The 27,263-nt window shown below is 40.4% G+C and overlaps 1 protein-coding gene across 1 annotated transcript in view; it reads right to left on the reverse strand.

Moving 5' to 3' along the window:
* The window catches only part of Ebf4 (EBF family member 4), a 58,179-nt gene that overhangs the window by 24,715 nt on the left and 6,201 nt on the right, over positions 1 to 27,263 (reverse strand). Inside the window, exons 2-6 of the mRNA XM_033761223.1 lie at positions 22,060 to 22,216; positions 21,763 to 21,826; positions 21,539 to 21,594; positions 19,873 to 19,946; positions 18,797 to 18,865 (exon numbers count right to left, since the gene is read on the reverse strand). Coding sequence (XP_033617114.1) covers positions 18,797 to 18,865; positions 19,873 to 19,946; positions 21,539 to 21,594; positions 21,763 to 21,826; positions 22,060 to 22,216 — 420 coding nt within the window. The remainder of the gene's footprint in view (positions 1 to 18,796; positions 18,866 to 19,872; positions 19,947 to 21,538; positions 21,595 to 21,762; positions 21,827 to 22,059; positions 22,217 to 27,263) is intronic.

Genomic DNA, 27,263 nt, shown 5'->3' on the forward strand with positions numbered 1-27,263 from the left:
CATACATTATACTCAAACTATCAAAAGATAAGAATAAAAAGAAAGTATGGGAAGCAACAAGAGAGAAAACTTATGCATAAGGAATTCTCAATAAGATTAACTTCTGATTTTTCATAGGAAATGATGAAGATCAAAAAGCAGCAAGATGTTAGAAGGTGCTGAAAAGAAACTACTGTCAATAAAAAATTCCATATCTAGCAAAACTATCCACTGAAATATAAAAGAAAAATTGAGACATTTTCAGGTAAACAAAAATTGAGGATTCATCATTGACAGATCTGTCCCATAAGAAATACTAAAAGGAATCCTTCAGCCTGAAATGAAAAGATACAAGACAGTATTTTGAATTCACACAAAGAAATAAAGTAACTAAAAGCTGGGCGTGGAGGTGCACCCCTGTAATCCCAGCACTCAGTAGGCTGAGGCAGGAGGATTGCTGTGAGTTCAAGACCAGCCTGGGCTACATAGTGAGTTCCAGGGTGTCTGAACTACATAGTGAGACCCTGTTTAAAAAAAAAAAAAGTAACTAAAATAGGTAAACATAAACATTAGTATATCTTCTTGCTTCATGTATTTTAAAGTTAGAAATAACTATTATTTCTGATATATTGATATTATTATAAAATCTCCATCTCTCATCACATTTTTTGTCTAGAAGTCTATTTTGTGTATTAGTATAGGCACCCAGATCTTTTTTGATTAGGGTTTACATGATACATCTTTTCTCAACATTTTATTTTCAACAACTTTTTACCTTTGAATCTAAAGTGTGTCTCACATAGACAGCATATAAGTGGACCATGCTGTATTTTTAAAAATCTATTTTGTCAACTTCTGCCTTTTAGTTGGAACATTTCATCCATTTATATTTAATGTAAATATAATTCTGTTTATATATATGAAAGTTCAGAGCAACACTATTTACAATAGCCAAGAAATAGAAACAACCCAGATATCTATTAACTGATAAATGGATAAATAAAAAGTAGTATATCTTTACAATGGAAAAGTATTTGGCAACAAAACATACAATCACATGTACAGTACTATAATAGGAATCTTGGGCTGTGGATGCAGCTCAGTGTCACAACACCTGCTTGGCAAGCACTTGGTCCTGAATTCAATCCCTGTACCAAAAACAAAACAAAACAAAACTTGAAAATATTATGTTAAGTAAAGGAAATCAATCACAAAAGACCTAATGCTGTACAAGTCCATTTATATGAAATTCCCAGGATTAGAAAATCCACAGAAACAGAAATTAGCTTAGCTTCTGAAGGACTGAGGGCAGAGGGGGAATAAGGAGTGATTGCTATTGGGTATGAGGAAAATATTCTAAAGTTGGTACTGACAGTTGTTCAACTTTGCAATATCCTGAAAACCATCTCTGTGTAAGCTTAAAAAGAATGAATACTGTACTGGTTTATTCTAGGAACCAGGATAATAAGAATAGCCAAGTAGACTGGCAGAGAATGCTCACTGTCCCTATTACTCAACTGCCTTCTTTTCTTTTAATGATAGAACTCTTGAGTTTTACCTGGGTTTGGGCGGACCCATTAAAAGCTTGCATTTCCCAGCCTCCCTCACAGCCTGCTGCGGCCATATTACTCAGTTTGGGCCAATCACATGAACAGAAGTGAGATGTGACCCTCCTAAATTTAGATCTGTGGACAAGACAGCTTGGTCCCAGGTAATTTCACAGAGAAGAAAAACACCCTAGACTGACTACTTTTGGACTGTTTTGTGACAGACATCAAACCAATATTTGGGGAGTCTTTGTTATAGTAGGTTTTTTTTTAGAACCAGGGATTGAACTCAGGACCTCACACTTGCAAGGCAGGCGGAAGAACCATTGAACTAAATCCCCAACCCTTTAGTAGATTATCTTAACTCATGTGGTGTGTGGTGGTTAGGAAATTAGAACCAGGGATTGAACTCAGGACCTCACACTTGCAAGGCAGGCGGAAGAACCTTTGAACTAAATCCCCAACCCTTTAGTAGATTATCTTAACTCATGTGGTGTGTGGTGGTTAGGAAGTAGTTAACGTCAACTCGATTGCCCTTGGGATCTGCCTGGGGGATTGGTGGGGCGCACTTCTGCAGCATCTGGGTGGATTATGGAAGTACAGTCTGGGGTCTTTGTCTGGCACTGTTCTCCTGCCCTGCCTCCTGGCCTCGAAGCCTTCTCCAGAGCTCTCAGGTGAAACCTATGAACACCTTGATTTTAATCTTCTGGACTTCAGAACTGACAGAATAAATTTCTCTTTTCAGCCACTAAATCTGTGGCAACTGGTAAACCCTAGAAACCAATACACTGTGCCACTGTGTTCATCAACCAGCTGCAAGTCGCCCTCAGCAGCTGAGAAGCCACCTTAACTGGAAACTCTGGCTGAGGCCTCCACCACAAGGCTGGCTTGTGTCTTAACTGACCTGGTCTCACAGGGTACAAAGTCTACCTCCTTGCCACAGGGAGGATAAACACTCTGGAGTTTCTGCAGGGCTCAGGCTGGGGCTAGCTCCAGTTCAACCCAAATCCTTGCTTACCTCCTCCCCTACCTCATTCCACTTTCATTACCCACCTTCTGAAGACATTTCATATACAGTAACGACCACTGCTTACATCTGTGCAACAGGATGTGAAAATGGATTTTCTTTGTCTGGGTTTCAGCTGAGGCTTCAAAGTTAGGTATGACAGGGTAGTTGCTAGAGGACCTTTGCCACCTGGTAACAGACTGTGAAGTAAGTTTGTGACCCTGAGCTCTCATGTGTCTTTAAAGAAAAGCAGGAACTGTATTGGATGGAAATCTCCAGCTGCTGCTGTGCCCCGTCTCAGTGCCAACAAGGTGGGGGTGCTTCTATCCCATTTCATCTAGTGGGAGTGCTTCAAAAGAACTGCTTGGAGAAGTGAAAACAGTCCCCCAGAAGGTGGAGAGCAGAAAATCGATACTGAACTTGTATCTGTCAAGTTTAAGTGTGAGGATGGGGAATTGGTGAACTCATTCCAAGCAGCTGAGCAGGGCAAGAGCTGGAGTGACAGGTGCTCCTCCAGAGGTTATTAGGGAAGGAGCATGCCTGCTTTCTTCAGCCAGATCGGGGCTCTTTGAGGATGCCTGGCTGTGAACTGTCACTAAAATATACTCAAAGGGTTGGGGAAAGAATTCAGATTGGGGAAGAAAAGCTTTAAAATAGGAATTTTTAAGTGTGTGTGTGTGTGTGTGTGTGTGTGTGTGTGTGTGTGTGTGTGTGATGGTCCCCTAGACTGATTCTCAAAATAATGTTTTCATAAATATAAAACACACAGAAATACAATCAAATATATTTTAAACTGTGACATGGTTATATGATACTTTATTACTTCATTACAGATCTAGCAGCAGTTCAAACTACAGTAATTTTGAAGTAGCAGCAAGTATAATGCTATATCAAAATATCTACAACGTCTCTACATTGAGATGAACATTAACTGACAAAATTACATCCAATACAAAAAAAATTACATCCAATACAAATACTCTTGTTGTCTGTGGCCAATCCCCTCATTGAAGGAAATGTTAAAGGTTAGCTAAAAGTTTTCTGGACTAGAAGTTAGGTAAAAACAAACAAACAAACAAAAATTTTTTTTTTGATCCAAATTCACTCAGAATTCTATCTACAGACCTACAAGGATTCTTGTAGACCTCAGGTTAGGAATTCCTGCTGTGGATAAAGAATTGGCTATAGAAGCTATGGAATAAGAGGGTTCCCTTTTAAGAAGTCTAAGAGGGGTGGAGATCTCTGAAATCTACAAAAACCTCACCCAGGGAGAAAGTCAAAGTCATTCACCATATCCAGAGGCATGAATAGCAGTCATGCTTTTCACCATGGTCACAGAATCCTTGTGCTGTCCCAAACTTCTTCTTTCTGCTACCTCAAGCACAGTGGTGACTTTAAACTACAGGTAATAAGCAGGGGTGAAAGTGAGAGGAGAAAAGAAGGCTCTTCTATCAATTCCTTCCCCCATCACTAAACGTAAGGCAGGATCAAGCCAGGAAGGGTGAGGAGCTGCTTTAGAATTCATCTGCAAAATTCCCACCTTAGATCTTTTGCATATTTTATTGTCTAGAAGTTACCGGTGGGTTTTATTTAACAAGAGTGATGGGGGGAAAACCACCTGAGGAACCCGTCTATGATTTCACCCCCATGGATGAAGAGAAGGGATGAAAAAAGGCAGTTGTGGGATGGGGATGTGGCTCAGTGGTACCATGCCTTGTCTGGCAAATGCACGGTCCTGAGTTTGATCCCTGGTACCTCAAAAAAAAAAAAAAAAAAAGGAGTGGGTCTTAGAGCATGTGTTAGAAACAGCAAAGGTACTTTTGTCTGTACCTTTCTAGTGTAGCTTACACAATTCACAAGTTACATTTTTACAAAGCACTTTCAAGACATGGTGTTCTAACAATTTCATTCCCTCCTAGATTAATCTGAATTGAATATGATTTCAGTAAAAATGACAAAATCAACAGTGGGAGAATATATTGCAGATCATATATCTGGTTACTGTCCAGAACTTAAAAAAAAAAAAAAAACACCCACAACCAAGCAATAAAAAATTTCAAATAACCTGATTTTAAAAATGAATAAAGAACTTCAATTGACATTACTTCGGAAATGATGTAAAAATGCCAAGAAGTATATGAAGATGTACCCAACATCATTAAAGAATTTCAAATCAAAGCTACAATCAGGTATCGCTTCACACATTTTTAGAATGACTACCTTCATATGATCCAGCAATCCCATTTCTAGACAAATATCCAACATAACTAAAAGCAAAGTTTTAAAGAGATATCTGCACAAACAAAACATGACCCATTCAAAAAATAGGCAACCAAAATAAAAAATTTTTTGAGAAGAAATACAAATGGAACCATAAATACATGAAAACAATGGTCAACATCACTGGCTATTAGACAAATGTAAATTAAAACTACTTGAGATACCATCTTACCCCAGAAAGAATGGCTATCATCAAAATATCTAGTAACAATAAATGTTGGTGACAGAGCAGGGAAAAAGAAACTGTTCTACATTGTTGGTGGCAATGTAAACTCCTATAACCACACTGGAAATCAGTGTGGAGATTCCTAAAAAACCTAAGACTAGAAATTCCATTTGACCCAGCTGTCCCCTTTTTTTGGGGGAGAGGATTTTTTTTTTTTTTTTTTTGGTACCGGCGATTGAACTCGGGTCCTTGCACTTGCAAGACAGGCCACCGAACCACTGAGCTAAATCCCCGGCCCAAGCTGTCCACTTTCTGAGTATCTTCCCCAAAGAGTTTACAACATTACACCACATTATATGCATACTCATGTTTAAAGCAGCACAATTTATAGTAGCTAGATCTTGGAAGAAGCACATATATCCATCAACAGATGAATGGGTAAGGAAAATTTGATATTTATAAACATTTTTGCCATAAAGTAAACTTGAGGCATTTATAATTAAATGGACGCAATTTAAGAACATGTTAAGTGAAATAAGTGAGATACAAAACTTAAATATTGCATGATATCTCTTGTATGAGAAACTCAATATATATAAATACATATAAAGAGCAAAAAAGAAGACATATACACCGGAAGTAGGGAAAAGTTCAAATAATTCCTCAAATTGCCTATTCTATTGCTTCAAAAATATTTTAATATAAGCCGGGTGTGGTGGTGCACGCCTGTAATCCCAGCACTTGGGAGGCTGAGGCAGGAGGATTGCTGTGAGTTCAAAACCAGCCTGGGCTACATAGTGAGTTCCAGGTTAGTCTCAACTACATAATGAGACCCTGTGTCAAAAAAACAAACAAACAAAATATATATATATGTATATATTTTAAAATATATATTCTAATTTGTAGTATACTACTAGTTTCCCTTAGTTCATTGAAAAGGAAGTTTTGTGCTATTATCTGTTTCTTTCTTGGTGAAAGAATCTTTTTTGTTTACGTCTTATACCCTGAGTAACTACTTTTCTTTCTTTTTTTTTTAACTTTCACTTTTTTGTTTTGTTTGGGGGTTTTTGTTTTTTTTGTTTTTTGGTACTGGGGATCAAACTCAGGACCTTGCACTTGCAAGGCAGGTGGCAGAACCACTGAGTAACTAAATCCCCAGAACTGAGTAACTACTTTGAAGATAATGACATATAGTATATTAACTATTGTTATTTTCTTACTATTTTGCTATCAAATATTGTTTTAAAAATTTTTAAAAAAAGGAATGGTTGGAAAAAGGATCTGAGACAAACAACCAAAAGTAAGTTGAAATAGTCTATAAATAATATCAGATAAAGTAGAAATAAATACTGATAAAAAGTTCAATTCAGGAGGAATCTACAAGGTTTTAAAATGCTAGTCAGGGCCAGGGATTTAGCTCAGCGGTTCAGTGGCCTGCCTTGCAAGCGCAAGGACCCGAGTTCAATCCCTGGTACCAAAAAAATAAAATAAAACGCTAGTGCACACTTAGTAAAACAGTCAATAATGTATATATAAATAATATAATAATAAACAGATGGAATAGGGCTGGGGATATAGTTCAGTGGCACCACAACTATCTGGCAAGTTTGATCCCTGGTACAAAAAAAAAAAAAAAGGAACACAGTGATAAGCTAAAAATTCAAGTGGGAGAATATTTCTCATCTCTCAATTTTTGATAGGTAGAGCAGATAATGCTGAGCAAACCACATATCTAAACAAATCTCTTTAAATTTGTAACAATTAAGTCAGAAATTAGTAACAAAAGATACCTAGAAAATATCACATTTGGAAATTAAGAAACATGCTTCTGCTTCTAGTCATGATGGAGTTATAGAGACCACATTTATTTGCATCCTGAAAACAAAACAGACCGGACAAGATTTATGAGACATTTTCCAAGACAATGAATATCATACAACAAAGGGCAGTGATCCCTGGGACATGGGAAACAAATAAGATGAACTTCAAACATGCACTAGTATGAGACTTTGAAAATTTCCAGGGTAACAGCACAGGGAGACGAACTGAGGCACTACTCAGCAGACTCCTAGAGGTGAGGATATGGAGCTGAGAAGCCAGGGAAAACGAGGTAGCTAGACTTCATTAGACAAAGTACTAGAAATGAAGGAGCTGTGTACAAAGAGAATCACAGATATCTGGAAGGACCCTCCTAAGTAGTTACAGAGTACTGATCAGTGCATGTGTGTGAGGAAACTACTCGAGACCAGGCAAAGAGTCACATGAAAGGAATACATGCAGCAGTCCTGGTGCTCACAGAGGGGCAAGAACAGCATTCCTTTCTACTAACTAGTCTGGGAAAAATGTCACAATACATAGGGCACTAGCTAAAGTACTCAGAAATATCTTATTTTAGTATTGAGGAATAATTAGCTCCAGATTGAGTATTATGGTGGATCCATCTAATAAACTATAAAAGGCTAAAAAAGATAAAACTGCTTCCAAGTAACTCAACTACACCACAGAACAAAGCTCAAGATTTACATGAACATAAAAGTATTGACTGCTCGACAAAAGTCACAATATCTGACCTCCTACGGCACTAGGCATGCCAAGATGAGGAAAAAGAAAACCCCAAACATCAACAACAACAAAACCCATAATAAAGAGAATAATCAATAATTGTTATGGCTTGTGTCTAGATTTCCCCCAATTCCTCATACAGTCATAGGTGGGTGGATCTAGAGTCTGTGAAGCTGGGATGAAATGTATGATGATGGGATGAAGGATATGTGATTACTAAATCAGTCCACTGATTGGCTGGGCGTAGTTCTGGGTGTGATAATGGGAAGGGCCACCCTGGGTGTGAGCGCTACCTGGCCTAAGGTTGTGTGGCCTGGAAAGAATATAAAGAACAGAGGGTTGCTGTTGTAGTTTGCTGCTGCTGCTGCTTCACTACTTCACTGTTTGCTGCTTTCTGTCTTCCAGGAACTGTTTCTCCTCTGTGATGCCCCTCTGCCAGGCCACCCTGCCTTGGAGCCAGACAACTATGAACTGAAACTTCTGTAAACTATGAGCTACAATAAACCTTTCCTTCTTTAACTTTGGATCTCAGGTATTTTATGTCAGCAACAAGAAAAGTAACTCAGACAATAATCAATTGACACTGGAACAGATACAGATGTTAAAATCATCTAACAGAGATAAGGGACTGTAGAGGTTATGATAACAGTATTTTGTATATTCAAAAATCAAAGTAGAGACAAGGGAGATACAAAAAAGGCACAACTCTAACCTGTAGAGATGAGAACTACAGTATCTTTGCACATCTCTAATCTCAGCACTTGGAAGGCTAAGGCAGGAGGATTGCTATGAGTTCAAGGACAGCCTGTACTATATAGTAAATTCAAGCCAGGCTGAACTACACAGAGAGACATGATTTCAAAACAAACAAACACCAAATGTCTTAGATTTAAAAAAAAATACATGTAATGGGATTAACAGATGAGATAGTGCAAAAGAAAAGATTAGTGAACTCAAAGACATAGCAATAGAAACTATATAAAATAAACACAGGGAAAAAAAAACTAATAAAAAAGATTTTCAGTGACCTGCAGCAAAACTTCAACAATCTAGTATATAAGTAACTGGAGTCCTCAAAAAAGGGAACGAGAGAAAAAATATTTGAAGAAATAATGGCAAAATTTTTACAAATGCCATGAAAACTTTTAATGTACAGAATCAAAAAATCACTGCAATCAAAGCACAAGAAACATGAAGAAAATTCCATCAATATATATCATAAATAAGTTGCTCAAAATGAAAAATAAACAGAAAACCCTAAATGCAGCCAAAAATAAAAGACAGGTCATGCACAGAGGAACAAAGACAAGGATGATATCAGATTTCCAGAAAGGGGACTATGGATATAGTTCAGAAAAAAAGCATGTGTTCAGGATGTGAAAGGCTGTTTTTCCCCCTGTGTGCACATGTGCATGGGTGCACACCCCCAACACACACACACATGAAAAAGAGAAAAAAATATTCATGAGAGAAGACAATGGAGAAATAGTCTTAAGAACAAGACTAAACAATTGTTAATCTAGCATTTTATACCCAGCAAAGATATCTTTCAAAAGCAATGTATGAATTATTAAAGGATGTCCTTCAGGGATTAAAAAAAAAATAATAGCAGATGGAAATGTATAGTAGCAGAAAGGAACAAAAAAAAGCACTAAATTAAACTAAATGGAGACATATGTATTTTTCAAAGGATTTAAATATCTTTAAAATTTATTAAAATATTCACAGCATTGGATTTTACAACACATAAAAATAAAATTCATGACAATAACAGTAAACAAAATGTGGTACAACTGGAGGTAGGTGGCAATAAGTTTAAAATATGTACTATAAGCTCTAAAGAAATAATTGAAATAGCAAAATATGGAGTTTTATTAATAAGCTATAATAGAAAATAAGATGAAATAATAAAAAATGGAACAATCTAAAAGAAGCAAAAAAATTAGAGACAGAAAAGAATAAAATGAGAACAAAGAAGAAACAGAACAAATGGGAAGTACTTTTCAGTGAGCCAGGCCGTTTTTTTTTTTTTTTTTTTTTTTTGGTACCAGGGATCAAACTCGGGCTCTTGTACTTGCAAGGCAGGCAGCAAAAACCACTGAGTTAATCCCCAACCCGATTCATGTCTTTAGCCCTAGCATTTCAGAGGCTGAAGCAGGATTATGAGTTCAAGGCCTGCCTGAGCTACACAGTAAGACTCTGTCTACACAAAGCAAAACAAAATGAAACAAAATTATGATAGACTCAAACCTATCAGTATCTATATTAAGTGGAAGTAATGTAAATGTCCCTATTAAGAGGCAGATATTATCATATTAGATTTTTTAAAAAATGCTATTTATAAGAAATGTACCTTACAAGATACCAACAATGAATGTAACTGTACTGTATCCCTAAAATGTACCAATAAACTCAATTAAAGCTGAAAAAAAAAAAAAAGAAAAGAAATGTACCTTATTTGAGCATGGTGGTGCATACCTGTAATCTCAGCTACTTAGGAAGCTGAGGCAGGAGGGTGGTGAGTTTGAGGGCAGCCTGGGCAATTCAGTAAGTCCCTGTCTCAAAATTAAAAAGCATGGAGATGTAGTTGAGTACTCCACATTAAAATAAATAATAAAATAATTAATAAGAAAACAGGGCCAAGGATTTAGCTCACTGGTTCTGCTGCCTGCCTGGCAAGCACAAGGTCTAAGTTCGATCCCTGGTAGAAGAAAAAGAAGAAGAGGAAGAAGAGGAAGAAGGAAGAAAGAAGATGATGATGACAATAAATAAGAAAAAAGATGAAAAACAAAATGTAGTTTAAATATAAAGGCATAAATACAATAAAAGTAAGAGAATAGATACTATACATATCAAAGTAGAGTTCATGGATTCTTTTTGTTGTTTTTGTTTCTCTTTATTTTTTGAGACAAGGTCTTGCTATGTAGTTCAGGCCAGACTTGGACTCACTATGTAGGCCAGGCTGGCCTCAAACTTGCAGCAATCCTCCTGCCTCAGTCTCCTGAGTGCTGGGATCACAGGTATGTGCCACCACACCCACCTGAATTAATGAATTTTATAATGCAAAAGTCACACAAAATGACAGGATAAGATGAAAATCTATGCACCTATAGTAACAAAATTTCAGTTTATATGAATCAAAACTGATGGAACTCAATAGACAAAAATACACAATAAGAGTAATTTTCATATTTTTCTCCCCATATACAATAAATAGGCAGAAAATCAGCCAGAATACACTAGACTTGGACAACTCTATCAACTAACTCGACTTGTTCAATATTTATAGGACACTTGACTGAACACACATATTCTTCTCAGGTACACACAAAATATTTTCAAGGTATGCCTTATTCTGGGCCATAAAATAAATCCCAATAAATTCAAAGGGGCTCAAATCATACAAAGTATATATTCTCTGACAGCAGAGTTACATTAGAAATAATAATAATATGATTTTATTTTTTAAAACAAGGTAACATGTCAAAAAGATCTCAAAAGAGAAATTAGAAAGTATTTAATACTGAATGAAAATGCAACCATGATAAATCAGAATTTGTGATGTGTCATTAAAGCAATTCTTAATAGAGAAATGTATACCCTCAAAAGTATTACTTAGACAAAATGAAAGGTTTAAAATCAATGACTTACTTTCTATCTTAAGAAACCAGGAAAGGGAGAGATAATTAACAAAAATAAGCTGACAAAGGACAGTCATATCAGTGTAGAAATTAGTGAAGTAGAAAACAGAAAAAAAAATAAAGAAAGGAAATCAGTGAAAGTTAAAGCTGGTTCTTTGAGATGATGAATGAAATGAATAAATCTGCAGCCAGGCTGACAAGGAATAAAAGAGAGAAGAAATGATTTGCCATTATTATTACAGTATCTAGAGATAGTAAGTGAAAGAGAAGAGAATATTATGAATAGTTTAATGCCAGTAAATTCAATAATTTATAAGAAATAGATAAATTCTTCAAAAGACATAAATCAAGGCTCATTCAGGAAACAATAGATAACTTATTATATCTGTTAGAAACATTGAAATTGCTATTAAAAACCTTCCCAAAAACAAAAATTCGGGTTAAGATGGCTTTGCTGGTGAATTTCATCAAACACTTAAGGAAGAAGTAATCACAACTCTACACAAAAAATTCCAAAAAATTGAAGAGGAAGAAATATTTTCTAACCAATTCAAATGATGCCTGATTTAAATAAATATTATAAAGTAACATTAATCAAAACAGTGTAGAGCTGAGCACTGTGGTGCATGCCGTAATCCCAGCACTCAAGAGGCTGAGGCAGGAGAATCACTGTGAGTTGGAGATCAGTCTAGATTACATAGTGATTCATTATAAGCCTCAACTATATAGAAAGACCCGTTCTCAAAAAACTAAAACCAAAGCAAACCAAAGCAAAGCAAAGTAAAACAAAACAAACTATGTGGTATTGGCACAGAAGCTAGACTAATGGATCAACACGAGAAGAGAGAGTCTAGAAATAAGCCCATACATATGTAAACAATACAGCTTCTACACAAGAGCAAAAGCAATGTAATAGAGAAATGATACCTTATGGACTCACTATCAAAAAGCCCAACTAAACAACAAAGAACAAAGTGCCTTGAATCCATACCTCTCAGCATCTATAAACATTAAGTTAAAATAGACCATGAGAAAAGCCTAAGACTACAAAATACAGAAGGGAAAAAATTCAATAACCTTAGATTATGCTACAATACCTTGCCTATGACACCAAATACACCATCTACAAAAGAAAAAAAAACTTACTGGGAGAAAATTTACAAAGCATATATATGATAAAGCACTTGTGTATACAGTATATAAGGAACTTCTACAACTTAGTACTAAGAAAAATCCCAATTAATAAAAAAAGGGGGTGGTGGTAAAGATTTGAAGAGTTGCTTTAATGAAGAAATATGGATAGGAAATAAACACATGTAAAGATGTTCAATATCATTAGTCTTTATAGATAGATAAGTTAAGAGCACAGTAAGATACTGCTACACACCTACAAGTATTAGAATAGCTAAACTTAGATAGATCCTTCCAAATTTTAATGGAGATGCAGAGGAACTACATTCCTCATATACTGATGGAAGGAATGTAAAATGTACAACTGCTTTAGAAAACATACTGTCTCTTATAAAACTAAATATGCCCTTAGCATATGATCGAACCATTCCACTCCTAGAAGAAATAAAATCACATTTGTCTATACAAAGACTTGCAGATGAATGATTGTAACTATTATTTGTAATACCCCAAACATTTGGGAAACGACCCAAACGCCTATCAAAAAAATGAAGTGGACCAATCCCCGGTACCAAAAAAAAAGAAGTGGAAAAGCATACTTTGCCATATTCATACAGTGCAATAATACTCGAGAATATAAAGAAATGAATAATCAGTGCTTACAATACTGATAAATCTAAAAATACTATGATATGTTAAAAAAGTGTGACTTTTCAAATTGTACTTTATATGCAATTTTGTTGTACATAAATTACATCTAAGAAAAATCTATTAAATTAAGTATAAGGAAATACACTTCTAGCATCCATGTACTTAAAGAGAAATCATAGCAGATATTTAATTATACTTGGAACTGAATTATAATGAAAATATAAGATACGAAAATGTGAGATACAGGAAAAGTAGCACTTTCAAGAAAAACAGCTTTACACAATTATGAAGAAGTAAAAAACTAATGAGCTAAGCATCCAACTTAAGAAGACAGAAAAGAACAAAATAAACCTAATGAAAGAAAGAGACTAATGATAAACACAGAAATTAATGAAAAATAAATTACATACACTTGTGATCCTAGCTACTCAGGATGCTGAAGTAGGAAGATTCAAAGTTCAAGGCCAGTGTGGGCAATTTAGCAAAACCCTGTCATAAAATGAATGACATGACATGACATACAATAAAATGCAAAAGAAAATAAAATGGACTAGGGATATAGCTCAGTGGTAGAGCATTTGCCTAGCATGCAGGAGACCCTGGGTTCAATCCCCAGAACTACTACCACACACACACACACACACACACACACACGACAAAGCTAAAAGTTAGTTTTTAGAAAAAACTGATAAAATGAAAAATTGCTAGCAAAATTTATCAAAGACAAAGATATGATACAAATGTATCTGTAATGGAAAAATATAGGCACAGCAGTGACAAAGTGAAAACTATGATCAACTTTATGGAAACAAATTTGAAAACTTAAGTACAATGCGCAAATTCCTTTAAAAATAATACCCATCAACCAGGGATTTAGCTCAGTGGTTCCGCCGCCTCCCTGGCAAGTGCAAGGACCAAGTTCGATCCCCGATACAAATAATAACAATAATAATAATAATATCCATCAAAACAGAGTAAAGAGAAATAAAGGCATAAGTAGTCTCATGACTTTTAATAGGTTTAAAAAATAGAATTAATGGTTGAAAAATTCTCTCCCTTTATTCCTACAAATTTGAGGCAATTTTTTTTTTTTTTTTTTTTTTTTTGTGTGTGTGTGTGTGTGGTACCGGTGATCGAACTCAGGTCCTTGCACTTGCAAAGCAGGCACCAGAACCACTGAGCTAGATCCCCCGCCCAAGGCAAATTTTATTTATTTATTTATTTATTTTTTCCAGTGCCAGAGGTTGAACTCAGGACCTTGCGCTTGCAGGACAGGCATGGAGCCACTGAACTAAATCCCTGGCCCTGGCAAATTTTAAATTTTCTAGGAATGAATCAGTTCAAATTCATACAAACTCATTCAGCAAACAGTACAAGACAGAACATGCCCTATTTAGTTATTAGAGGCTGGGAAACCACCGATTGTCAGAATTACACAAGGACATTATGTGAAAAGAAAATTACCAATAAAACAGATGAACATAAAAGCAAAAACCTTAAACACATTTTTGGGAAAGTAAATACTGGAGCATATTATGATAGTAAATCATTATCAAAATCATTATTTTGATATAATGAATAAGTAGAAAAACAATTGATGTAATTCAGTATATTAAAGGATGAATCAATTCAATATATGTAGAGAAAAGCAGCATATGAAACTCAACATATACATAGGATTAAAAAGAAAAACAACCTTTCTTAACCTCGTGAACCATACTCATCAAATAGCTACAGTCAACTACATTTTTAGTGGTGAAATTCTGGAAACATTTTCTTTAAAATTAAGAACAAGACAAAAATGTCTATTGCCACTGCTTATATTTTAAGACATACTTGAGGTCCTAATCAATACAATAAAGCAAGGAAAAGAAATAAAATATAAATGACTGAAGAGTTAAAACCGTAGTTTGCATAAGATAGCTGTCTATAAAGAAAAATCGAAACAAAACAAAAATAAAGAAAATTCAAAGGCAAAATTCAGTTGGATTTCTCTATACTATCAACAAAGTTAGGAAACATAACAAAAGGTATAATTTATAATAGCAATGAAATATAAATGGCATGGCTCATTCCTTTGTCTCTTTAAGTCTTTCCTCAAACTCTATCTTCCCATTTTGGCCTACTGCAGTCAGTCTATTTAAAATTATACCAATTATCCAGGAATGGTGGTGCATGCCTGTAATCCCAGCACTGAGGAAGCTGAGGCAGGACCATGACTTCAAGTTTGAGGCCAATATGGGCTACATAGTAAGGTGCTGTCTCAAATAAATAAATAAAAATAAAAATAAAATAAAATTGCATCACTTCCTCCAAAGCCTGATTACTTTTCTCTATTTTTCCATTTATTACTTTTTAACAAATTTCTACCTATTGTTATTGCCCAACTCCTCTCTGTCTTCTTCCTAACTACCTTGGTTTGCTTTCCTTACTCTTTTGTGCCTACACCTAGAATCTGGTACATGTACTATATACTTAGTGCTTGGTACATAGTAGCTTTTCAACAAATAATAACTCTTTTTTAATGCTTTTCAGCAAAGCTGCATAATTTTTCAATTAAGTTCACACACAATTATTGTTTTCACTCATTCACTTGTTCAATAAATATCTGAGTGAAATTATGTGACCTTCACTGAAAAAATTATGTAACTTTACTGAAAAGGTTTTTGTTTTTTTTGTTGGTACTGGGAATCAAACTCTGGTCCTTGCACTTGTGGGGCAGGTGGCGGTACCACTGGGCTAAATCCTCAGCCCTTGAAAGGTATTTTAAAAGACTCATTATTATAAAGATGTTAAGTCTACTTCAACTTGACATGTGCAAGTTCACTGTAAAATTCCTCAAAAGTCTAAGAGGGTGTTGATGTGAAACTTTATAAGTGAATTCTAAAATTTATTTGAAAATACAAAAGGGCCAAAATATTCAAGATGTTCCTGAAGGGTGTTCAAGTAGGGAAGCTGCCCTATAAACTTTTCCTACATTAGTATTATAAAGTTACAATGATTAAAACAATGCTAGTGCAGGGATTATCAAATTGATCAAAGGAAAAAAAGAGAGCCTAGAAACAGACTCACAAGTAGACGGAAACCTGCTTTAGAACTTAGCTCATACTACAACTCAGTGGGGAACACTAAGCTACTTCATAAACAGTACAGGAATAATTAGTAGTTCACTCATAGAAAATAGTTATATTGAGTCCATAATTCACAATATACATTCAAATTAGTTCCACACAGACTATAAATTTAAATATGAAATGGAGAATCCTTAGAAGAAAATGTAAGAGTATCTTCATGACCCAGTAGAGGAAAAGATTTGTTAAATAAAACAGAGTAAAAACGGTAAGGAAAACACTGATAAATTCAATTGCATTAGAATATGTGCAATATGCTATCCTGAGAAAGCATCAATATCTAGAATTCTGAAGGATCACTAAAATCAATATAAAAACCCAAAACTATTAAAAAAGAAAAATGGAGTTGGGAGTGGTGATATTTGCCTGTAATCTGAACACTCTGGGAAGCTGAACATTCTTGTTTTGTGTTCTCATTTGAAAAGGTTTGTTTAAAATATAAACTATGATGGATTTGCCAGGTTACAGTGTGTGCACACAATCGATTTTACAAGTTAATGTCAAACTGTTTTCCAAGATGGTTGTGTTGAGCAACACTCTCCCCACAGGGTTGGGTTCCTACCGCTCTGCCCTCTCACCAACACTTAATAGTGTCAAACTTCTTATTGTTCACCAATTTGGTGAGTGTGCAGGGAATTTTGTGGTCAGCTTAGTTTCCTTTTTCCTGATTACTGATGACACTGACAATCTTTGTATTTATTTAGTGACATTTGTATTCCTTTTGTTTAGTGTATGCTAAAGTCAAGTCTTCTGTCCTTTTTTTTCATTTTCCTTGTTTTTCTGGTACTGGGGATTGAAGGCAGGGTCTTCACACTGGACTATATCCCCATCCCACCTTCTTTTTATGTTTGAAGTATGTTGTGACAAAGGCTCAAACTCAGTCCCCCTGCCTCAGCTCCCCAGAGTGTTGGGTTCTTCCCTAAATCCTCTATGGCTTCCATATTCATTAAAATAAAAGTGAAAGTTTTTGCAGTGTCCTCAAGCATAGCTCACATACAACCTACAAGGCCCTGCAGTCTAGCCTTCCTCCTGCCCTACCCATTACTTCTGACAGAATCTCCATCTGTCCCCTGGACTCCAGTTATCTGGGTTTTTGCTGACCCTTAAACACACCAGACATACTCACGCAGAGAACATTCTTCCAATATACATAAGTGGATCGCACTTTTACTTCCTTTCGGTCTTTTCAGTGAAGGCTTAAATACTCTAACATTGCAATACCCTATTCCTAGGCACTCCTTGATCTTTCTGATGGCTTCATCTTCCTCTCTCATGCTACCACCTTCTAACATGTCATATGTTTTGCTCATTTAGCTAGCTTATGTCTGCCTCCCCTTACCAGACTGTAAGCCCAGGAATACAAGGCTTTATGTCTATTTTGCTCATTGCTTAATCTATAGCATATAAAGAGACTCTAGATGGAAGAGATACTAAAAAATTATTGAAAAAAGAAATAAAATACATAATTGGTCAGAGTATAGGGAACAAGCATTCTAAAAATTGCTAGTATGATTGCAATTGGTATGGCCTCTACAGAGGGCAAACTGGCAATAACTATCAAAATTACAAGTGCATATATCCTTTCACTCAGTAGTTCTCCTTTTAATATATCCTTAATATAAATTTACAGATGTGTGAGATAACATACAGATCAAATAATTCACTGCAGCATTTTTTTATCCCCCAAAACAGCCTGAATGTGCAGCCATAGCAGATCATTTAAAGAAATTATGATGTATCCATACAATGGAATCTTTTGCAGTAGCAAAAAAGAATAAGGAGATTTCTATTGGGATATAAACCCAGATATACTTTTCAGACAAAAGGGTGTTGAAAACATATTTAGTATGTCATCAATTTTATAAAACTAAGGGGGAAAGTGCAAAAAGAATGTACCGGAGACCTGTATTTTCTTGTACATGCAAGGACTATTTCAGGGAGGATACCCAAGAAAATGGTAACAATGGTTCCTTATTTGGAGGGGAAAAGATGGGCAGGAAACACAGGAAGACATTTCCTGTAAACCCTTTCAAACATCTTGCAATTTTACATTTTTTGAATGTTTTATCTATTTGTTAAAGGAGAATAAGGTATGGCTTATGCTCCCATATGGGATGATATTTAAGATACATTGTTGCCAAAAAATAAGGTGTAAAAGAGTGTACAGTATGCTAGCCATGAGGACATCAGGTTGACTTTTCCATATTTACACGTCTCTACCTTTTGAGTTTTTTACTTTATGCATTTCCTACAAAAATAATTTTCAAAAAGAAAATCATGACGAGCTAGTGCATTTTCACATGTGTCACCTTGACAGTGCCAACACTGAGACCTGACAAGTGCTCACTATGTCTCCCATGATGACAACAGGCATTTAGAGAAATCAAAGTACCCTGAGGTACCAGGGCCAGGTTCTCACTGATAGCTGGTGCCCCTGGACTCTCTGAAGCCTCCCCTGGGTACTAGTCCACCTTCTCCCTTCTTGCCCCTACTCTTAACCTCACCTCCTGCAACCCTTTGGACTTCCCAAGCTCCTTTCCCAGGGCATCAAGTTAGCAGCTCCAGCAGGGGCCCTGGCTGGTGCCTACCTAGTGCCAGGCAGCTTCTCTCTGGGCCACTGTGCTCCTCCCTCAATCCCCCTTGCTCCCAGGGTGAACACAGCCCACCTCCCTGGCCTCTCTGGATCCCTCCCAGAGATGTACCTGTCAATAATGACTGGATCTGAGGGAGTCTCATTTCGGTTGCCACAGCTCTTCCGGTCACAGCACCGGCTGAAGGAAAGATGAGGAGGGAGGGAGGAGGAGGAAGCAGCAATAAAACGGGGAGGTTACCAGGTGTGTGTGTGGGGGATGCCAATGTCCTGGCTCTGGGTGTGGGATCTCTGGGTACAGGGACTCATTCCCAGGGTATGGGGGCGGTGGTGGGCAGAGGGAGAGGCAGTGAGAGTCTTGGCAGGGATCTCGACAGCCCGGTCCTAGGGATAAGGCTAGCCAGGAAACCATTGTCCCCAAAGCACGATGCTTCTGGAGGACCCCAGACAGGGCAGGCAGAAGACCACCCACAGGGTCTCCCTCTGTGTATTTTGTGGAAGCGCTGTCTACACATAGAGAAAGCTCAAACTGGGCGCATGCAACTAATAAACGGTCCCAAAGTGAATCTGCTCTTGGAATCAGTGTCCAAACCAAGAAATATCACAGGACCAGTCCCCTGAAATTCCCCTCATGTCTCTCTCCCCAAAGGTAGCCACTACCCCAACCAGTCTGAACACTGATCTCTTTTCCACACATCAGGAGCTATCGTATAGGATGCCCTATGTGACAGGCACTGGCTGGGAGATCTTGCTAGAAATGCAAGCTCTGGGGTAACAGGGAATAGGGGATCCTGCCTGCCCTGAGGTTCATTCAGGAGGCAGCAGTTTCCTCCTTCTGGCCTTGAAGCTAATCCCTGAGGCCTGGGGCTGCCCAGCCAGACCCTGCCCCCACCTCCCCAGTGAGCCCTTCCCCCTTGAGCTTTATTAGCTACTCTTCCAGTGGCAGCAGGAGGCCTCTCTTACAAAAACACGCAGAGAAGCCACATAAACAGGCCTGGCTAATGGGGCCTTAAGGACCCTCTCCTCAGTCAGCACTGTGCCCAAGGGCCTTACCCTCCCCTCTCCAAGTTTCCTCTGGGATTAGGGGTGCTATGAAGGGGGTGGCAGGGTAAGGATGCAGGGCCTGCCAGGAGGCCCTGGCAACATCTTGGCAAAGGGGCAAGGTGCAGGAGACACAGCCCATCTCACCTGCACATAATCTCGTGGGTGAGCAGTACTCGGCACATTTCGGGGTTCTTGTCCTGCCCTTCATAGATGATGGCCTGAGGGAAGGGAAGTGTGCAGGCTGGAGAGGAAGGAAGCTCCTTTCAAGTCCAGTATGGGTCTACACTGGCATCTCCCAGCCCATATGGAGGACAGATTCTGCCCCTAGAGAAGATCATGTCCTTTGCCTTGTTTGGGAGGAGCCCAGGGGTACAAAGCAGGACTTAGGAGAACACTCTGCCCAAACCAGGACCACCACAGGGCAGGGGGGCAAGGTCTGTAGATTGTTTGTCTGCAAACAGCTCTTTCTTAAACTAGCTCTGCTTGTGGCATGGGGTGAGGGTGGGGAGGGATCCCTAGACAATTAAAACCAAGGTCAGGCTGTGGGTAGGTACCCTATTCCCTCCCCTTACCCCCAGCATCCTCCCTGTACAAGCTATTACCAAGTTTCTAGTGGCCCTCTGCCCTTGCTCCTAAGTGCTGTTATCTCATCCATCCCTGCTAACTGAGCAAAGTCATATCCCTAGTATCTCCCCTACCCAGATGAATGTCTCCCCGTTGGACAGCTGAGCCAGCCTCTTCTCCAGTCTCCCAGTCTCCCTCTTTCTTGAGCAGGGAGGACTTCCTAAATTGCAAATCTGGCTTCCCAGTCAATCTACAACCCTCTGGGCCTCCCAGCCTTCCTCCATTTGTGGAATCCCTTTCTCTCCAGACTTCTTTGAACCTTTTCTTCACACAACCCTCCCACAGTCCCATTTGGTCAATGCATGGCTTGCTTTCCCCATCACAGTGACCGTAGGCTTTTTGGATACAGTCATTTCTTCCTCTATCTTGGGATCAGGTAGAAGCCTCAACATTTGTGGGAAAGCCCAAGTGTCCACCTTGCTTTCTGGGCTCACTGATCCAGTCAAGTCCTTCCTGATCAGCACACAAAACCCTGAGACTTTGTCCCTGCCTTGTGGAATCTGCCAGAACTCATCCAGGTTTCAGTTTAGGGGTGCTGCTTATGCTGGCCCCAAGCCTCCATCAACGAGGTGCTGAGTGGTGCAGTGGAAGGTTCCTGGGCTGCACCCAGATCCCTTTACTGAACCAGGGCACCCAATCCCCAGGTGCAGCTAGTGCAGGCTGAGGGTGTTCTCTTAAGAAATACTCCTAGCTGATGGGAGCCCCCTCTCTTCTAAGGGGAGCAGCCCCTAGCCAGATACAGATGCAGAATCTTAGCTTCTTGCTCCAGAGAGTGTGCGGGTGTCAGGGGAGAGGATTCAGTGCCATTCCTTCTCTAGAGCTCTGTTGATCAGTCCAAAGCTACAGTCTGCCTTAAACCATTTGTAAGCCGAGTATCTTCCTATCTGGCTCCCCTCTCCTGCAAGATTTCTCTTGTCTCCTCATGAACTACACGACAACTTGGATTCCCATCTCTGGCTGGGCTGCTAGAGAATCTGACCTAAGCCAGGGTCTGTACAAATACTGACTGGAAGGCAAGAGCCCAATCCTCCTGCTGTAGGTGGGGGTGGGGCTTGGGGAGCTAGATCCATGGGGTTGAAGGACATTCAGGAGACCAGGGCAGAGATTAGGCTGTTGGTTCAGACCAAGAAGAGATGGGTCCAAGAAGAGGGCAGGACAGGCCTGAGTATCACCTGGGCTGGCTCACCTGCTTGGACATGGAGTCGATGAGACGCACATACAGGTCTTGCTCTGTCCGAAGCCCTAGGGTGGGAAGGCGGACAGCACTTGCTGTCAGGCAAGTACCTGGCATCTCTAATGACCACCCATGCCCATACCTCCCCAGCCCTGACGAGGGCGCATTTTGTGTACTGCACTGTACTGCTCAAGACTTCAGGGTCAGGCCCAGGAGGGGCAGTGGCCTTGGCTTACCATTGTTATACACCAGCCGGAGGCGGTAATGGATTCCATTGTTTGTCTTTTCTGCCCCAGGTTCCTGTAGGGATGACAGGAGGATGCTCAGGTGCTGGAGACCCCCCAGCCTCTTTCCCTCCCTTCAGCCTTTCACACACCCTTGTCCACTCCTTCATGATCCCTCCACTCACTAATGTGCCCCACTGTGAGTGTATATGTGTGTGAATGTGTGTGTACCAGCATGTGTCCCCGAAGCCCTTCCACCCCTCCCACCCCTCCCAGCACCAGTTCCAAGCGAGCCCTTGAGCCTCTCACTCGGTCCTTTTCCACGAAGTCAATGAATGCTGTGCGCTCCACCTCCACGGGCTGTCCCTGCCGGTCATACATGGCCAGCACAAAATGGAAGAAGTTGGATTTCCTGAGGTTGGAGGGGGGCTGCTTCTCAAAATGTGCTCGTGCCAGGCCCACGCCACTGTGGAAGGAAAGGAGCTGGAAAACCATCGGAAGAATCCTTGGGTGAGAAAGACCTCAGAGCCTCTGGCCAGGACTTGGCTCCAACATGTCAAGAGCCTGGGCAAGAAATCAAAGTGGATGGGGTCTAGAAACCATCCACCTGGCCATCTTGGTCTAAGATAGAGTTGCCATCCCAGACTGCTCCCTTGGGAACAAGGAGCCTAGCAGGTCTACATCAAGGCAATCTACAGGCTCCCACCCACATTTTGAAAGGCTGATCTTCAAAATCAAATGTATAAACCAGTCTTACTGACCAGAGGCTCCAGGGAATGCTCATTAGGGTATGGAGGGGAACCAGGGAGACTCATGAATAAATTTCCCATCGAACTTCAGTCCATGGCTGAGGATTGCACGAGCCTGTGACACTGCCTGGAAAATGATGATTGTCCATCAGACGCCTAGAGAAATCTAGTGTGTCCAGCCTGGACTCTGGGCTGCAGCTGAAAGCAGGGGACACCCTCCTAATGATGTGTCAATCAGGCATATGGATTTTTCACATCGCACCTATATAAGGCTTCTATTGTGAATAGCAGTTTGGCCTAGAAATGCCATGAACCTCTACTGTCTTACTAATATGAACTTAGAAGACTAAACTGATTTTCCAAATTTGTTTTACCTGAAGTGTGCAGGCAAAGATATTTCTTGGCACTCAGTCTCCCTTAGAAATGAATGGAGATATATGACCTAAGGTAAGGTGTAGAATGGAAACTGCAACCAGTTAGAGCTCCCAGTGTTTGGGTATGAACAAGATACAGGGAATGGAGTCTGGCTATACTCTCTGGAGTGGCTGCCGAGCTGCAATAAGTAATTTTCAGAGTGTACCTATATAAGGCTTCTACTGTAAATGGCAGTTTGGCCTAGAAAGTGCCATGTAGCTGTTGCAAAGAAAAGGCCTGGAGAGCTCTGAATGATTCACCAACACCAACTCTTTCTTAGAAGCCTAAGTGACTTTCCAGAATGGCTCTGTTATATTAGCTGAAGATTGCACATAAAGATACTCCTCGCCATTGGTTCCCCATAGAAGTGAATGGAAGTGTATGATCTGAGATGCAGTTTGTAACTGCAACCAGCTAGAGCTCACAGTATTTGTGTATAAACTATAGCAGTGAATGCAGTCTGGCTATACTCACTGTATTGTGTACCTACGTACAGAGTGACCTGTTTCATCAGAACCATCCCCAGAGGCAAGGCCAATGAGAGCAGGAGGAAGAGAAGAACCAAGGTTCCCTTAACCAGGTGTTTATTGAGCTGCAATGGGGTATCAAGCTCTGGACATATGCAACAGGTGAGGCTTGGGTTAAATGTGGGGAGGACTCAGAGAAAGCTGGGACACAGGACAAAATGGGATCAAAAGACGTCACCATGTAAAAAACTAAAGGAGCAAAGGAGAACAAAATTAATTAATAAATTAATTTTTTTTTGGTAAGAGATGGGTGAAGATTTCCAAGAGACGATGGCTTTTTCCCTGGTTCTTGAGGAATACATGGGAGCTGCACAGGTGAAGGAGGCAACGGGTAGAACATACAGCCACAGATTTCAAAAAGTGAAACAAGAACCAGGTACAGTAGTATGCCCATGTAGTCCTGAGGCTGAGACAGGAGTATCACTTGAGCTCACCAGTTGGAGACCAGCCTGAGCAACACAAAGAGATACTTTCTAAAAAAAAAAAAATAGTGAAAAGTTTGCTTTCGAATTTCCTGCCAGATCATACAAGGCCACAATCGCTATGGAAGAAGCTTAAACTTTCTTCTCTGGGCCGGGGTCTTCCAAAGCTTGTTTTTAAGTTGGCTCATGGCTTTAGATACCCCTTTTAGGAAGAATGCTATGGCCACAACTGTTGGAAAATGTGACTTTGTAGCATTCATGGGAGTCTTTGGGGGGCCTTGGGACACTGTCTAGGAATAGACCTGCTTGAGTTCAGGCTGGTGTTCCCCTTGTGCTACGTAGCCAGGCTCCAGGATGGTTCCCAAGGATCTCCACCTTCTGGGTTTCATGCCCCTGGGGAGTCCCCTCTCATAATGTATCAGGATTGGTCTGTGTGGCCAACAGAATACATTAGAAGTGACAACATGTAAGTTCTAAGCCTAGATCATAAAAGTACTGCAGGTTTGCCTTATTCCCTCTCTTGGATCATCATTCAGTGAAAGCCAACTCTTACCTTGGAAGGATTCTCAAGCTGCGCTATGGCAAGGTCCATACAGAGAAGAACTCAGCCTTTGACCCACAGCCAGCCCTAACTTGCCAGAGATCCTCTAGGCTTGGTCAAGTCTAGATGACTATAGCTCCTGCAGCCTCAGGACAGGACTTGAAGTCAGAACCACCTCATTGGGCTGCTCCTGAATTCTGACTCTTAGCAATTATGTGAAACAAGTTAAGTATTGGTTGTTTTAAGCTGCTGTGCCTAGGTTAATTACTTTATGAAGTAATAGACAATGAATGTACCCACTGACTCCGCTTCAGGACACTTTTGTTGAGGATTGTATTTGGGAGAGATGACTAAAGGTCACTGGACAGCTCTGAAGCCAGGCAGAGTTTAGGAAGATGCTGCAGGGCTCAGTGGGCTAGGCAGCTGAGAGGCTACTGCAGGGGTGCAGAAGAGAGGATAAGGATGGCGGTACTGTCTACCCTGACAGCCAGGCAGGGCTAGCCTCCCAGATGCTCACTGGGGACACACCACTGTGACAGTGGCCACCAAGTTCATCACTTCTCAGTGTTTGTCTCCATATAATTCACAATCAACTTACTTTTTCTTGGCTTCACATTAAGCCATAGTATCTGATATGTCACGTGTGTGAAGGGCTTGCTAAGTTTTACTCATACCGACTACAATAAATAATCATTCCACCTCCTGAAAGCAAGCTTGGGAGCCACAGTGGCCACTGAAGCTCCAGGGAAGGGTCTTCTGCCCCCAGATCAAGAGGTGGGCAGGGCCACTAACAGTCTTCCCTACAAACATTCCTTTTTCCAGGGGTGTCACTCTCCCACCCTGCTTCCCCATTTCCTCCCCCTTAGGCTGCCATTCTTTCAAGTGGAGGCCTTGACCAGCCCCTCCATGGCTTCTCTAACCAGCTGAGAGGCAGGGAAGCCCTAAGAGGGCTTTCAATCTCAGCAGGTCCCTGATTACTGTTGATGAATATGCTAATGAGGCACCAACCTGAGCTCCTCCCTGTTCCCAGAGCTAGTTTAGCTTGAACTCTACCAGAGAGAGGCTCTGGGACTACCTAGAGAAAAAGAAGCCCAAGGGGGTGGTCTTACTGTGTAACCCCAGGTCACTGCTGCCCTTTATTCCAGCACTCTGAGTCTAGAAGGCTCGCAGACTTTGGGGAAGGAGAGTATAGAGAAAGAAAGGCCTTGGTAGAGGGCTGGATGCTGAGGAACGACAGGAGCCCTTAGACAGTTCAAAATAAACTTCTTTTTTTTTTTTGGTACCTGGGATCGAACTCGGGTCCTTGTGCTTGTGACACAGGTGGCAGAACCACTGAGCTAAATCCCTGGCTCTCAAAATATACTTTCTATGCAGATGCCCTTGCAGTGCCCACACCAAATGCCACACTGGTGCAGTCAGTCAACCCTGCTGGCCTAAGCTTCCTCTCCCACGACCTCTGGGCAAATATCAGTCAATCCCGAGTCCCGGTTACTCCCAACTCCTGACAGGCCCTGAGGACCAGACCTGGGAAGTCTGGCCTAAGTTTCAAGCCAAACTCCTTTCACTGGGCCCATTCTTTCCAAGGGAGATGATTTCTGAGGAGAGATGGGACAAATGGGACAAAGGAACCATGGGAGGGGGGCAAATCAGGTTCCTTTGGGTCCTGTGGACAAATGTCCAGTGCTGCCAGCTGGGATCATGGAGCGGCTGTGCCACGTTACGTGCCCATACCATTCCCCACAGTGGGTTACACTCAGCTTTCCTTCCATCCGACCTCCAGAGGTCAGAGGCACAATCAGCCTCCCAGGTTCACTAGAATGCAGGGGACAGTATTGACTAGGTTACATCTCCAGGACAGGATCGCTATCAAGGACAGCCACAGAGCTATATTAATGACTGCCCCAACCTCCTTCAGCCCAGGGTGACTAGAATGGGCAATGCCCCTATCCTAGAATGCCCCTACTCCTGCTGGCCACACAGGCAGCTCCTTGCCTGGGAAGGTCTTCAGCTCACCTTGTCCACGCCCCTGCTGGACTTACGAGGAGATCAAGGTAAAATGAGAAAGGGTGTTTCTCTAAGGACGGTCTAGTATTTCCTACAAGAGACAGAGTGACACCAGGCACAGCCTGAGGGGAAGAACAGGAAACAAAAGGAAACAAGCAGACTGAACTGTACCTTCCTTCCCTGATTGCTTCCAAGTCCTCTCCACCCCTTGCTGCAGTAGGTGACTGATCAACACCTGTTGAATGGAACTGGAGGTCCCAAAGGACAGGGTTGGAGAAGAGGAAGAAGAGATTTTTGCTTTTCTCCCTTTGGGAGAAGCTGATGTTCTTGTGGTGAGTAAACAAACCAAGATGAAAGAACAGAAAGAAACAGAGATAGGCGCAGACAAGTCAAGAGGTGTCCAGAGGTCAGAATCCCTGACACAGGTGTGTAGGATACAGGTGAAAGGTGAGGCACTGTCTGCTTTCAGACCAGCTTAGAGACCAGCTTAGAATGTGGATAAAGGTCAACGTCTCCCTGGTTCTGTGGTCTTCAAAATCGAACTGTCCAAGACAACCACTGAGACATATGGAGAAACTTCCAGATGTCTATCGATATTAATTCATTATCAAAAAGAAACCCAGGCTGGGGATTTAGCTCAGCCGTTTGGTGGCCTGCCTTGAAAGCACAAGGACCCGAGTTCAATCCCCGGTAACAAAAAAAAAAAAAGAAACCCAGGTGTGGTGGCACACACCTTCAACACCAGCACTTGAGAAACAGAAACAGGACTGTGAGTTTGAGGTCAGCCTGAGCTACATAGTAAGACTCTGTAAAAAAAAAGAAAAGGAAAAAGAGAGAGAAAGTAGAAGGCAGGCAG

The sequence above is a fragment of the Fukomys damarensis genome, unplaced genomic scaffold, assembly GCF_012274545.1.
Source record: "Fukomys damarensis isolate Sample0158 unplaced genomic scaffold, DMR_v1.0_HiC HiC_scaffold_7, whole genome shotgun sequence".
NCBI lineage: Eukaryota > Metazoa > Chordata > Mammalia > Rodentia > Bathyergidae > Fukomys > Fukomys damarensis.